A 14,252-nucleotide genomic window follows, 5' to 3' on the forward strand; every position below is an offset into this window, starting at 1 on the left:
GAAACAAAGACAGTTTATCCTGTGTTGTTAGTACTAATCTGAGGGTCGGTGATTCGTACCCCTTGGCCTCTGCAGTCTAAATGTTGAGGTGTCAACGTTTTCTTTTTCAACTTTTAGCTTGTATCATCAGCGTATCGAGGCATCCAGGAATACCAAAACCAGAAATGCTATGCTTTCCTCACCGCTGTCTCTGCTCCCAATCCTTTCATCTCGTCTCTCCTTTTCTTTTCTCAGCTTCGTTGTCCTCTCCTGTTCCCTTTTCTCTCCTCTCCCATCAGAGTTATTCTGCAGTTTTTGAGGACCTGAGCACACAGTGACAGCCAGGGTGTGAAATTAACAACAGGCCCTGGTCCTCCCCTCTCTGTGCCCCCTTTTCCCTCCATTCCTGGCTCTCTGAGGTGGATTCATTTGTCCATCCTGACCTTATAGGGAACCGTAAATAATGATCAACCTGTGAATTAAAGTAAGTAAGTCAGAGTTTCCTTCACCACTTTGAACCAAAATTCACAAGAGGAAATCGAACAAATAAAAAGGCAGCAATACAATGTCTTGGAGATATCTGGGAGTTGAAAGTGTCAGACGCATGACGCATTGAAGAGTATGCTGCACTGGAATGGAATCTGATACTCTTTAAATAAAGTACCAGCTGCGGTTGGTAAACAAGAGGGGAAAAAAGCTCAATTTCCTACCCTAGTGACAGATCCTCATATATTCCTGAAGTGTCTCTTTTTATGGTTTGCTGAGTAGCAAATCACACTCAAATCAGACACGACGCTGCTTTACTGTGAGGCATCTCTACGCCTGCTTTTCTCCATATTTTTCATGCCGACCGTTGCCATTCCTTCCACATCCCGCCATAACTTGTTCACTCTCCCCTTCCGTTCCTGAACTTTTGTTTTCCTCTCACTCATTTTCTATTGCTTTTCCACAGTCCTTCCTACATCTTTCGACTCCTTCCCTCTCTCCTACCTATCTGCTGTCTCACTATCTCTCCTGAGGCCTGTGCCTGTGTGTGTGTGTGTGTGTATGTGTGTGTGTGTGTGTGTGTGTGTGTGTGTGTGTGTGTGTGTGTGTGTGTGTGTGTGTGTGTGTGTGTGTGTGTGTGTGTGAGAGAGACTCATCTATCTAGGGCTCATTATGCTCCGCTGACTATCTCTATCTATCTCCTTGCCTCCCACCTCCAAATTTTCTCCCTCTTTCTCTTAGTTATGCTTAGAGGAGATCACGCAGGCTGGAGGAGAGGAGATTAGAGGAAAGGGGAAGAGAAGGAAAGGAGGAAAAGAGACGAAAGGAGAAGGGAAGACGGGAAATTGGAGGAAGGAGAAGAGGGAAGACGAGGGAGAAGAGGGAAGGAGAGAGGAAGGGAAGGCAATCACAGAAAAGGCAAAGGAAGAGAAGGAAAGGAAAGGCAAGGAAACAGAGGAGAGGAGGTGAGAGAAGATGGTTTTAATCACTTGCCTTAGACCAGACTCTGTTTCAAAAGCTTTACTCACACACGCACACACATGGGCACCGTGCACACATACTGTAGGCACACACTCACTTAAGTCTCCATCACCATGGCAACGGCACACCTCTACCACCCTTGTAATCAACTTTGAAAATAGGAATAGCATTCATGTATTGGCACACACAAAACACACACACACACAGAAATGTCATTCAATCCCAACGGAGGGCACAATAGACAATCAAGCAACAAAATTGAAAAGAGATGACAAAAAAACAAACATTTTCTGAACACAATCCCAAATACTGCATGTGGAATCACAAGAAAAGGGGAAACTGGAAAACTCTCCTGCCCCCTTTATCCCACCGAATCCACTCTCCAGAGAGAATGGACGTGGGGGGAATTACCTGTGTGTGTGTGTGTGTGTGTGTGTGTGTGTGTGTGTGTGTGTGTGTGTGTGTGTGTGTGTGCGTGCGTGTGTGTGTGTGTGTGTGTGTGTGTGTCTGAATCACAGCCGTAAAAGGAAATGCCTCCGAAAATGTCCGTGTCATGACTGTTTGTTTTCTTTTGCAAATAGGAGGAGGAAAACAAAAGGGAGGAATTGAAGTGGACAGAATGAAGCGACAGGCAGGGCCGGCCCCTGGCAGGAACACTCTATGCAGTTGTTTGAGGGCCACACTGTGTGACTTTGTGTCTCGAACTCTTTTTTTTTTCTTACTACTTTATTGAACTTTGTGAACACTGACGTTCAGCAGGTGTGTTTCTCGCTCTCAATGATGTATAAAGACAACATTCACTCTGTGAGTGACAAGTTGACTCGCTCGGCTCATTTAGTGTGTAGCCTCGGCAACACAGCGGCATTGGGTAACGTCAAGAGTTTTCAAAGTATTTAAGATATTAATTTTTATCTGAAATATTTTTCATTACAACAAGCTTCATTTCTTGCCATTTACTTGTTAGCTGACATGATTGCAAGCATCATTTATAACCTACTAAATGTCCATACTCAGAGACTTCAGGGCATATAAAAACTGCAAGATTGTTTAAATATGTTGACTTTGTTATTTATTATATTAAATACTTAATCGTTTCATACCTTCCCTGTGTGTTCATGTGTTATGAGCGGTGTGTGTGATTTGGTGGTTGCACTGGCAGTATTTTTGGGCCACAAACTAAATCCTGGAGCCCTGGAGACAGATAAGTATAGTGCTGTTCCCTGCGCCCCAAATCATTGTGCACGTATAGTTCCCCATAAACACACTGAGTCCCTTTTCAAAGCAATGGGCCTCAGCCAATAAAAGCAAGAGACAGAGCAGTCCGAGCAGCAAGATACATAAACTCCTACAAGGTGTCGTGTTTTGCTTGTTAGAATAGGAGAAAAGTTTTATAGTAACAGTCTTATAGTAAAATAATAGAAATAAAACACAAGGAAGGAAAGGAAGCAGGACACTCTCTTACCTTAGCCAACTGTGAGTTTACCCATTTTGTGAAAGTCTTCTTCTGAACGTCTTCTCTTTCATCTGCCGGAAGAAAAAACACAGTCAGTGAAAAAGGAGTGTGTGTGTGTGTGTATGTGTGTGTTATTTGTGTGGCAATCTGAGAGTCCAGGTCATGTCTGATGGCAACAGTTCAAAAAGAACATGAAAAGGGCAATTACACTTTGATAAATGCCAGAACATACCAGACTCCAATGTTTCTGACTGACTGGTTGACAATCTATCTGAATTCAGGCTTCCGTCTCAATCTCAAACACACACACACACACACACACACACACACACACACACACACACACACACACACACACATACACACACACACAGACACACACACACACACACACACACACACACACAAAACGCAAGTGGTGCTTAGCATGATAAGAGGGTCCTCTTATTTTGCTTAGGGCTAATTGCATACTTCACTGCCACATCACAAACTGGAGTGCTTATACACAGTTTCCCCGTGTTGCCTTTATGGAACAGCCACAGCATTACTGCAGCCGTCAATAAAATCAGACGCCGTTGAAAACGGAGAGAAAGACAAAATGTATGGAGTAAATATGAATCCCGTCTGAGAAAGTCCATTTGTAGCACAAACACTTTCCGTCAGTCGATGACTTTTCCTTATTAAGCATCGACTGTACTTCGCATGTTAGCAAATGTCCACATGCTGACACACTAAACTAAAAACTATTCCTTTTGTATGCAACACCTGGACGTGTACGAGGGCTGTGTTGGGATGTGAACCAGACTAATGCTGTACTGGTGCGCACAGTTTATTGCTGAGCTGACTCGTTCTCTCGTCTAATACATATGATTGTACCGTCGACCCTGAGTTAACCTACATACGACTGATGAAGTGAAACAGATCTGAACATTTTCCAGTTTCATTGGTTTTCAAAAGGCTTCAAAACGACTGGAAAGCATGGATTCTTTCAATGAAGTTACAACGTGAACATTTGGAGGCGTTTTTGATTCATATTAAACACAGAATGAAAATGAAAAGGATTCCATAAATACTGATACTGATTTTCACAGTGGGATCGTTTCCATAAAATATATATAAAAAGGCAAAAACACTGCAGGCAAAAAACAGAGTTTGTACTATTTTGCTTCCATAACAGACTAGTGGGAAAAAAAAACAGCCAAAAAAAACATTTATGGGTTTATTTAACTTCACTATTATTATTTAACTTATATTCTTTCTGTAATTTCTCCTGGGTGAGACCAAAGACAATTTTCCTGCTTCGGACAGACACAGACATTAAAGTTTACCTAAAGTTTGCATTACATAATTCCTCATTTTCACATTTAAATTGAACATTTCAGAAAAATATTGTCTTAATGTAAATAATCGACAGATATATCTGTTTCATGGATATATCTATTATTTTAAAATGCTCACCCTGTTCACCTGTAGTGTCTTGCAAAATGTATGGAATTTTACAACACATATATTTAAAGGCCATTTTCTCAAAGCGTCCACTTCAGTAGCGCTTACATACAAACGGTCCATCTTCACTCCCATCTGTATTCTGAAGGTTTTCACAGAGGGGTTTGTTCATACATCATTCATAGCCTGTTTCGTGGAATGACATCCAAAATTCCCTGTGTAAAAACCTTCGACTCTAATATGTCAACAAAATGAAACAAGCATTTTGAACCTCTATCCAATGTTCACATTCCTGTTCTGGAAATGTATGCAATTTCACATGCAAGCACAAGATAATGCCTCATTTGCATATGAAACTTGTATTAAAGTATTTATATTTAAGTAATCAACCTATTCACCTGTAGTGTCTCTGTCTCTAGTGTTCTGCCTGTATGACAATCTGTATGACCTGTGACATGCATTACAATGCGAATGACTACATGATCACTTATAATAACACCTTTCCCCCACCTCTCTCATTTGACTGGAAATGGGGTCAGTCCCCATTACTACGGGTAACAAATTACACTCTCAGCCAGAAACAGAACATCAGGTTAAATATTCTACCAGCCCAGTGTGTGTGTGTGTGTGTTGTGTGTGTGTGTGTGTGTGTGTGTGTGTGTGTGTGTGTGTGTGTGTGTGTGTGTGTGTGTGTGTGTGTGTGTGTGTGTTGACCCCAGCCAGCCATTGACTAATGGAGATGATAATGAAACTTCTCCCTTAATTAAAAGGTCCCACATTGAGCAGTGCATGGTGAGACGCAGGACGCACATGCAGGTATACACACAAACACATAAGCATGCAGACGCACACACACACACACACACACACACACACACACACACACACACACACAGTGAGATAATGGTATGCTGAGCGGTGAAGCATGAATAAAATAGAAGCATGTAGCCGACAATCTAATCAAAAGTGGGTAATCCATCCACATCGATGTACGCGTGTGTGTCACTGTATTCCCATAATGCACGATTCACTTCTCTCTGCATTGACGCCACTGTGATGTTCTTCTGCATCTGTATTCAATGAATGCCTTTTCAGATGTTGTGAGTGTGAGTGTGAGTGTGTGTGTGTGTGTGTGTGTGTGTGTGTGTGTGTGTGTGTGTGTGTGTGTGTGTACCCACTGTTTTTTAATAAGTAATAAGTAAAGCAATTTGTCTCCTATAGTATTTTTTTCCATATAGAGAGGATGTCAGTATCTTTTGTGGCAGGAAGGTTTTGGGCATCAGACGGACATTCTTCAACCTCGATATTAAGATAACAAAAACAAGAGCAGCAGCCACGTAGAGGCACGCTTCACCTGCAAAATGTTTTTATAGGTCATTTCTGGTCACATTATTAATTAAAACTGCTGACTGCAGCTTATTTATTTTTGCTTGCTCACAACACTGTGTGGTCTTAACGGACAGCTGTTATTTCCTGAGAAAACACTATATAAATACACTTGCCCTCCAAAACACTCTGAAAAAAAATTCACACAATGATAATGTTGATAAATAATCATATTATTATTACATCACTTTACTGTAATTCAGCCTTAAAAATCAGGAAGAGATGCCAGATTTCAATAATCCAAAATCTAAGACCATTTCTAGTTTCATTTACGATATCAATATATTGCTCAGCCGTAGCTGCAGTAGGATATTAACCCAGTTTTCATCATATTGTGATCTATTATCATATTATGATTGCATAGAGCACAAGTGAGACGGTTACTCACATTCCTATATACATGTATGTTTCTCAGAGTGAGTATCAGGTGTATAGAGGAGCGTGAGCAGGGGGTCTATTTAATATTAAAATGCATTAGACTGTCAGTAACAGGCTTTTAGCTGTACATTGGACATCTGGAATCAATTACCAAAAAGCGCTAAAGGTCCCCGTCTTCCTGCAACAGTATGTGTATGCTTTGTGCTGTATGTGAATATATCCCTGTGTCTAAGTTTGCTTTAATGTGTGTGTTCTGTCAGGCAAAGTGAGTGAGTGTGTGAGAACTAGCATGGAGGGCAGGAAGCAGTCAAACACTGACAGAGAGAGGCACAATCAATAGTCCATTTAAACTGTTGTTCTGCTACTGAAACCTGGGGCAGCTTCACACACACACACACACACACACACACACACACACACACACACACGCTCATGATCATGCACACAGCAACATGCATCTCATTAAAGGGGCCGCAACATTAATAGCTTAATCTTGGTTCGAGAGAGGCGTCAGAAATGGGAGAAAGCGAGGAAATCAAGCGGAGAGGTAATAGGAAGGAAAGAAGGAAATGAAATCCTAGGAAGAGAAACAGATCGAGCCTGAAACAAAAAAAGGAGGAGAGGAAAGACCACATGGAGAAAGGAAATGGATAGAGAAAAAGGAGAAAAGACAGCAAAAGGGAAGAAGAGAAAGATGGTTGAGAGAAAGAGAAGGACAGAAAGCTGGAGGACAAAGTGAAAGACAGAAAAGAAGATAATCTATAAAAATATATATCCATGTGGAAACTGGAAAACAGCCTTTAAATGCACATTGTTTCAACTCACATGCTGTCTGTGCTGAAAACAGAGTTACCCATCTACAGACTGGGGGAAACTTGCAGGAACACATGTCTTCTGGGGATAAAGTCTGCAGTAGTGCCAGTTCTCTGTGTCATTGTTTGTTTTGACAGAATTTGGGCAACAACAGGAGAGAATTTAAACCAGATGGTAAATATAGGCCCCCAGTACATTTACTATTGCATTCAGAATCAATCCCTCACACTTGATCAAAAGATAGTTTCTTTAAATGTGCTTCCACAACTCAGAGAAAATCACCTGAGTTGGTGTAGAGCGGCATATCTCAGCCCTGCCTGCCTTTCATGTTTATATCTCAAAGTAAATCGCTTCAAAAGCACGGCCCGACTTCAACGCGCTGTAAGCGAGCATGACTTCCTTATAAGATAACATAATATGTGTAATAATATAAAATACAACGGAAAGAACAGAGAGAAATACAAGCGTTTACAATGGCATCCAGCAGGACAGGGATGAACTAACTGTGGCCCACTGTTCGTCTGTGACTGATGTGTAGAATAAAAAAGACGATATCTCCGGTTCTGCTGCTTCCATTTTCCCCGACAGTTTTTACATGTTGACCGTGTAACTATTAGCTATTTTATAACCGATTAATCATTGAATCATTTTTCATGCAAACTTGCCAAATTCTTTAAGGTTCCATGTTCTCAATTGTGAGACTTTGCTTCTTAAAGTAAATTCTAAGAAGTCAATGTTGACCTTTTTGAATTTACGTCGGTAACCTGAATAACGCAAGAAACGTACGGAAGCCAAACATGATCTTTAAGTATTTTTGTTACATTTTGGTTTTGTCAATAATATGTAGTAAATAAAATGGAATTGGAGTTCAATTTTATAGGAACGTAAGGTTTTTAAATGTGATACATTTGGACTGTTGCCTGGGAAGAAAACAAGGCATTTAAGGATGTTAGATTGGGCTTTAGAAAACTATGATGGGCATTTTTCACTATGTTCTGATGAGAAGACCTCTGGAGTAAATGAGAGCCTTTCCATCAGGACTGTAACCTGCTGAGTGAACGATGCAGGATCAGCACTACGGACAGCTACTGTGCTAAGACAGCGGACAAACATTAGATAAAACTGATCCATCAGAACTGAAACGTCAATTAATCAATTTTAGGACTCAACTTCAAGTCTCCCGTTTGTTTAGAAAGCTCTGCATGGTCTCGCTCTGAGGAACTGTACACCGTGAGAGAGGAATCGTTTCCATGATAAGATGAGCTGAAGTCATTTTTCCATTTCTCTTGATCAGTCTACGTTTAGTAATGCGTACATTGAGTCAGTATTTTGTCATTTTACGACACAAATTATTTTTTTAAAGATTTCTCCAGACACCTACTGGGCTTCATACTTTTTTTTTCAGAACAAAACTCTTTAGTTGATCTCCATATATGCTGATCTCTGTTCCCTGGAGAAACATTTTAACACCTACTGCTGAGAAGGAGCTGTGCTGGAAACACAACCTGCAGTTAACTAGACGGTCAGACAGCAGGAGACACCGAACATAGGCCAACCCCAGCAGGAGACAAGCAACAGGAAGTGACCAAAGTAAGGAAACGGAGCCGTTTGCACCCATGACACAAGCAGCAGCATCAAAGCAGCTGTTCGGCTCATAGACTCTGGTGAAACTATGTGGGAGAGGGGGAGTTTGTTCCAACAGTTTGTTGGCTAATGACGGCGAGAGAAGCTGGAAGGTTGTTTTGATCCATCATGGGAAGCAGCTGGAGCCTGTCGGCAGTCAAACTACAGAGGCTCTGGAAACGATTGGAGAAACAAAACACCAGGAGGAGAAAAAGCTGAGCTCTAACCTCGATCCAAAGTCTTAACACAAGGATGCAGGTTTTATCTGAACATAAACTGGGTGATATACGGAGGTGGGTAGAGTAAATACAAACATCTTCGTAGAGGACTCGGGATGAAGCTGTTTTTGCTCACTAATACTTTAACAACTCTGTGTGTGACCTTCTTAAAGCATATCTTTTACTCCGAAGTTAAAATATTGTTACCGTCTCTCTCTCTCTCAGCACAAAGTAGTTAAATAAAGGTATTTTGTGATGAAGTGATGCAGCTCACCTCTATAGACCCTCCTCTCTTCCCATTGGTTCACAGATGTAATCCATAATAAATTAAAAAAGAATCTTTTCCTACTGTGAAATGTCTTCTGTGAGAAATTCCAATGACATGCATGTGTTTAAGGTACAAAAACAAAATGTGAGCGATACTTTTAGCACTGGCCATTACCAAAGCCCACACTTAAAACTAAACATACAATCTTCCCTGCTCCATGTTGCCAGAAGAAAACAAATAAAATGATTAAAGTTTCAACACTTCAACAACGTTTTTGTCTTCCTAATGGATTTTACTTTCAAAGTGCAAAAGGACAAAGAGCGCACTCTCCCCAGTAAGCGAATGGAAAACCATAAATACATTTTTCCGATGCTCATGCAGAGAGTAGATTACCAAAAGTGCAACATAATGGCATAGTTATTGTCTGTTCTGTCCATGTGTCTGTTCACCTGTTGGTTAAAAGAAGTCTGCAGCTCAGAGTGGAACGCACCTTAAGAAACTGTCGAAGGCTTGTCCTGAACTTTTCAAAATGTCAACTATGGAAACATGTACTTTTCCCCATTTACAGTGCAAGCATGTTTTTATTTTAGATTCAGTGTGACTTACACTTTCAGAATATCATTATCTTCGATTTCCAACTACATCAAATGGTACGAAGCAAACAGGATCCGCTAATAAAGAATTCGGCAAACTTTATTTTTCAAAATGAGAACAATAAAGGCTGAAAGACCATCAGGGGGTGAAGTTCAACTCACTGAATCCATGTCATTATACACTGTTCATATACATCAGGGGTTCTCAACGGGAGCGACAGCGTTTGGATAAAGTTAACATTGTGTGTTTTCAGACTTTTATTTTTATTTTGCTGAGCGGTAAAGTGCTGTTTGAAAAAAACAAAACAAGCGCTGTCCCCCTCAGCCGCCACTGCTCGAAAGCAGTAATGTTATTCCAAGAATACAACATGAATAACACTAATCTGAATGAATGTTAAAAGACTACCACTCTGGTCGGGACTTGGACCAGCAGCAGACGAGCGTCACTCTGGCTGCTCATAGTAGCAGGGCTAACACCAGCAGAGCTAACATCTGCATCACTTCTGTTGATTCAGGTGTGCCTTTAAAAAAACGTGGATATTTTCGTGTGAGTTTCTGAACGTTGGGGTCGACGTCGCTCCATTTATAATTAATGTGTTGGATTTTTGACTTTTTTGCACTCCTCTCCTTTCCTCCGCTCTGTCTCTGACTGGAGGTGTTCGCGAAACAGAGAGAATGTGAATAAGCAAAGCAACGCAATAAACACGGAAACGAGCACATAAATTAGAAATATAACATAAGCATTTAGTTTATTGAATAAAAGAGCACATGTTCAATGTGAAAAGTGAGTTGTGATTTCCATCCATCCATCCATCGGCTCCCGCTTATCCGGGGTCAGGTCGCGGGGGCAGCAGCTCCAGTAAGGAACCCCAATCTTCCCTTCTCCGGGCCACATCCTCCAACTCCGACTGGGGGATCCCGAAGCGTTCCCAGGCCAGTGAGGAGATATAATCTCTCCACCGAGTCCTGGGTCTTCTCCCAGCTGGACATGCCTGGAACACCTCCCTAGGGAGGCGCCCAGGTGGCATCCTTACTAGATGCCCGAACCACCTCAACTGGCTCCTTTCAACGTAAAGGAGCGGCGGCTCTACTCTGAGTCTCTCACGGATGGCTGAGCTTTTCACCCTATCTCTAAGGGAGACGCCAGCCACCCGTCTGAGTACCTGTGATCTCATTCTTTCGGTCATGACCCAGCCTTCATGACCATAGGTGAGGGTAGGAACGAAGATCGACCGGTAGATTGAGAGCTTTGCCTTCTGGCTCAGCTCTCTTTTCGTCACAACGGTATGGTAAAGCGACTGCAGTACCGCCCCCGCTGCTCCGATTCTCCGGCCAATCTCTCGCTCTATCGTTCCCTCACTCGCAAATAAGACCCCGAGGTACTTGAACTCCTTCACTTGGGGTAAAGGCTCATTCCCTACCTGGAGTATGCAATCCACCGGTTTCTTGCTGAGCGCCATGGCCTCAGATTTTGAGGTGCTGATCCTCATCCCAACCACTTCACACTCAGCTGCAAACCGATCCAGTGACTGTTGAAGGTCACAGAACGATGATGCTATAAGGACCACATCATCTGCAAAGAGCAGCGATGAGATCCTCAGGCCACCGAACTGCAACTCTCCTCCACGACTACGCCTCGATATCCTGTCCATGAAAATCACGAACAGAATTGGTGATAAAGCGCAGCCCTGGCGGAGGCCAACATTCATTCAACATGGATGGCCCTCAGAAGTGACCCCCTCACCCCATACTCCCGCAGCACCTCCCACAGTATCACCCGGGGGACCCGGTCATACGCCTTCTCCAGATCCACAAAACACATGTAGACCGGATGGGGTTACTCCCAGGCCCCCTCCAGGATCCTTGCGAGAGTGAAGAGTTGGTCCGTTGTTCCACGACCAGGACGGAATCCGCATTGTTCCTCTTCAATCAGAGGTTTGACTACCGGCCGAACCTTCCTTTCTAGCACCTTGGAATAGACTTTACCAGGGAGGCTGAGAAGTGTTATACCCCTGTAGTTGGCACACACTCGCTGGTCCCCCTTTTTAAATAGGGGAACCACCACCCCGGTCTGCCACCCCCTAGGCACTGTCCCAGACTTCCACGCAATGATGACAAGGCGTGTCAACCAAGACAGCCCCTCAATACCCAAAGCCTTCAGCATTTCTGGACGGATCTCATCAACCCCTGCGGCTTTGCCACTGTGGAGTTGTTTGACTACCTCAGTGACTTCCGTCAGGGAAATTAACGATGATCCCCCATCAGCTTCCAGCTCTGCCTCAACCATAGAGGGCGTGTTAGTGGGATTCAGGAGTTCCTCAAAGTGCTCCTTCCACTGCCCGATAACCTTCTCAGTCAAAGTCAGCAGGGTCCCACCCTTGCTGTACACAGCTTGGATGGTTCCCCGCTTCCCCCTCCTGAGGTGCCGGATGGTTTTCCAGAAGCACCTTGGTGCCGACCAAAAGTCCTTCTCCATAGCTTCTCCGAACTTCTCCCACACCCGCTGCCAGAGGCTTCCGCCCTTCTAGTCCTTCTAGTCCTTCGATTTGGCGGTATATAATTATATTCCGTTGGGGGGGGGGGGGGTGGAGCAGCGCCTCAGACTTGTTACTTTGTGCTCGTTGGATCACTTAAGAGTGCAAATTGTTTCACATTTCTGAGGCTGCTGTGTTTAACCTCTTAGAAGGTGTGGGCCCGCCGACCCACTGGTTACAGTTTGAATATCTGACCCTGATTGGCTGCAGTCTATGACACTGATTAAAGAATCTCAAACTTCTTACCGTTGCATTTGTTTACTTTGTTTGCTCCCTGGGTACATCGTGTATTAGGGCAATTGAAGGTAAAAACAAAACATTTGTTTAATAATATAATATTTAAATCTCAAACTCAAACTTCAATCTCAGAGAATTTGAGTTTTTATAATAACATAATATAACAGCCTAACAATAAGAAAAATATTATAAGAATTGAAATACTATATTAATATAATCAATATGTAATAAGGGACCTGGATAATGAATAGGGGGGCGCTGGCCCATAAAAGGTTGAGAACCACTGATCTACGTGAAGACCTTCAATGTAACATTATCCATAAGACTTTGTAGGATAAAAATATTTTTTCCTTTAACTTTGCTATATACACTTTCCTATTTCCATTTTATTTTTAAAAAATGTTTTTTTAAAAGCAAACATCACCGAGAGAGCAGATTTACAGCACATCTTATTTCCTACAACTCTGTCTGATCATGACTAAAATTGAAGTTGTGCAACACTGAAAATTAAACTACAAATCTCCATATATTAGCTTTACTTTCCTCAACAGCTGATGTAATCCTCTTCTGCGATGCAAATTAATTTGACACCACACAAAAGGTGGCGCTTTATTATCTCTTACCCTGCGAAGGCTGCCATGATGTACTTGATTTATTTAATACTACAGCTTTACATTTTTGTAAGTATAAGAACTCATCCTGAGGTATTTTACACTCAAGCACACCATTACAAAATCTTCATCATGTATGTAACGTGCTTTAAGTCATGTTTATGGCTCAACCTTTACATAGCACTTCTGTATTCTCAGTGGAAGAGGCGAGATCATATTCAAATGTGATGGTAATTAACTGAAGCTGACGCTAAATGTCATTTATATGTCACATATCTGCCTGGAGATTATGCAGAACCTGTACTTATCACCCTGTATTTCTAATAGACTGTCGCTGGGTGTGATAGATGGATAAATTCATGGCTGTCCGATCCATCTCGGAGGCCAGTCTCACAGGCCTGTCACCCGCCCTAATGGAGCTCAGTCAGAGTGTGAGCAAAGAAGCCCCACGAGGGCAAACAAGTGATCCGTCTCTGTTGTCGGCGTGGCCCGGCGTAACCGCCATGTTTGTCGCTGTTTTGGCACCGACTGCCTAGCAACGGTCATGGCCATTAGCCACGGAAGGAATCTGAGACCAAATCCAATCAGATAAGGTCATTACTGAGAGATGAGACAGAGAGGAAGTGATGGAGAGCGGGACGACGGAGAGGGAGATAGCTGGTGGAGAGAGGGGTGAGGTGGAAACAGATGAAGAAAGAGAAAGAGGGAACCAGGATGTGCCAGCAGGAGGGAGTGAGGGGGGAGAGAGAGAGAGGTGATTGGAAAGTGAGAGGCATGGATGGCAATCTGATGTCAGCCTCAATGTCAATTAGTACCATATACACTTAGGCAAGCACATTCTCTCACACACACAAACTAATGTCTCAGTTTGTGTTACTGCCACACACCTAATCTAGTGGTCTATCTCTCTCCAACACACACACACACACACACACACACACACACACACACGCACTGGTAGTGCACACACAGACAGACACTCACTTCATACACACGTCATTCTTTCCCAGAATGTGGTGTGTGTGTGTGTGTTAAATTTTAAAATAAGGCTGCCATAGATGTACTCCGGCCCTTTTTTCTTCAGCTCTCAGGCACAGATGGGCTGGAGCACAGCTAATGTTGTGTGCATGTGTGTGTCAGTTAGCGAGTGTGTCTGCAGCTGTCCAGGAATAAAATACATTGACAAAATCCAAAATGTAGAGCTGATACCCATCATCTGCAGCCAGAGAGCAGGAGGAAGACAGAG

At 42.8% G+C, this 14,252-nt stretch overlaps 1 protein-coding gene across 1 annotated transcript in view; it reads right to left on the reverse strand.

The window, feature by feature from the left end:
- Nucleotides 1-14,252, reverse strand: part of LOC115020216 (dystrophin) — a 227,062-nt gene that overhangs the window by 150,616 nt on the left and 62,194 nt on the right. The window contains 1 exon segment of the mRNA XM_029450175.1: nucleotides 2,909-2,970. Coding sequence (XP_029306035.1) covers nucleotides 2,909-2,970 — 62 coding nt within the window.

The sequence above is a fragment of the Cottoperca gobio genome, chromosome 2, assembly GCF_900634415.1.
Source record: "Cottoperca gobio chromosome 2, fCotGob3.1, whole genome shotgun sequence".
Classification (NCBI taxonomy): domain Eukaryota; kingdom Metazoa; phylum Chordata; class Actinopteri; order Perciformes; family Bovichtidae; genus Cottoperca; species Cottoperca gobio.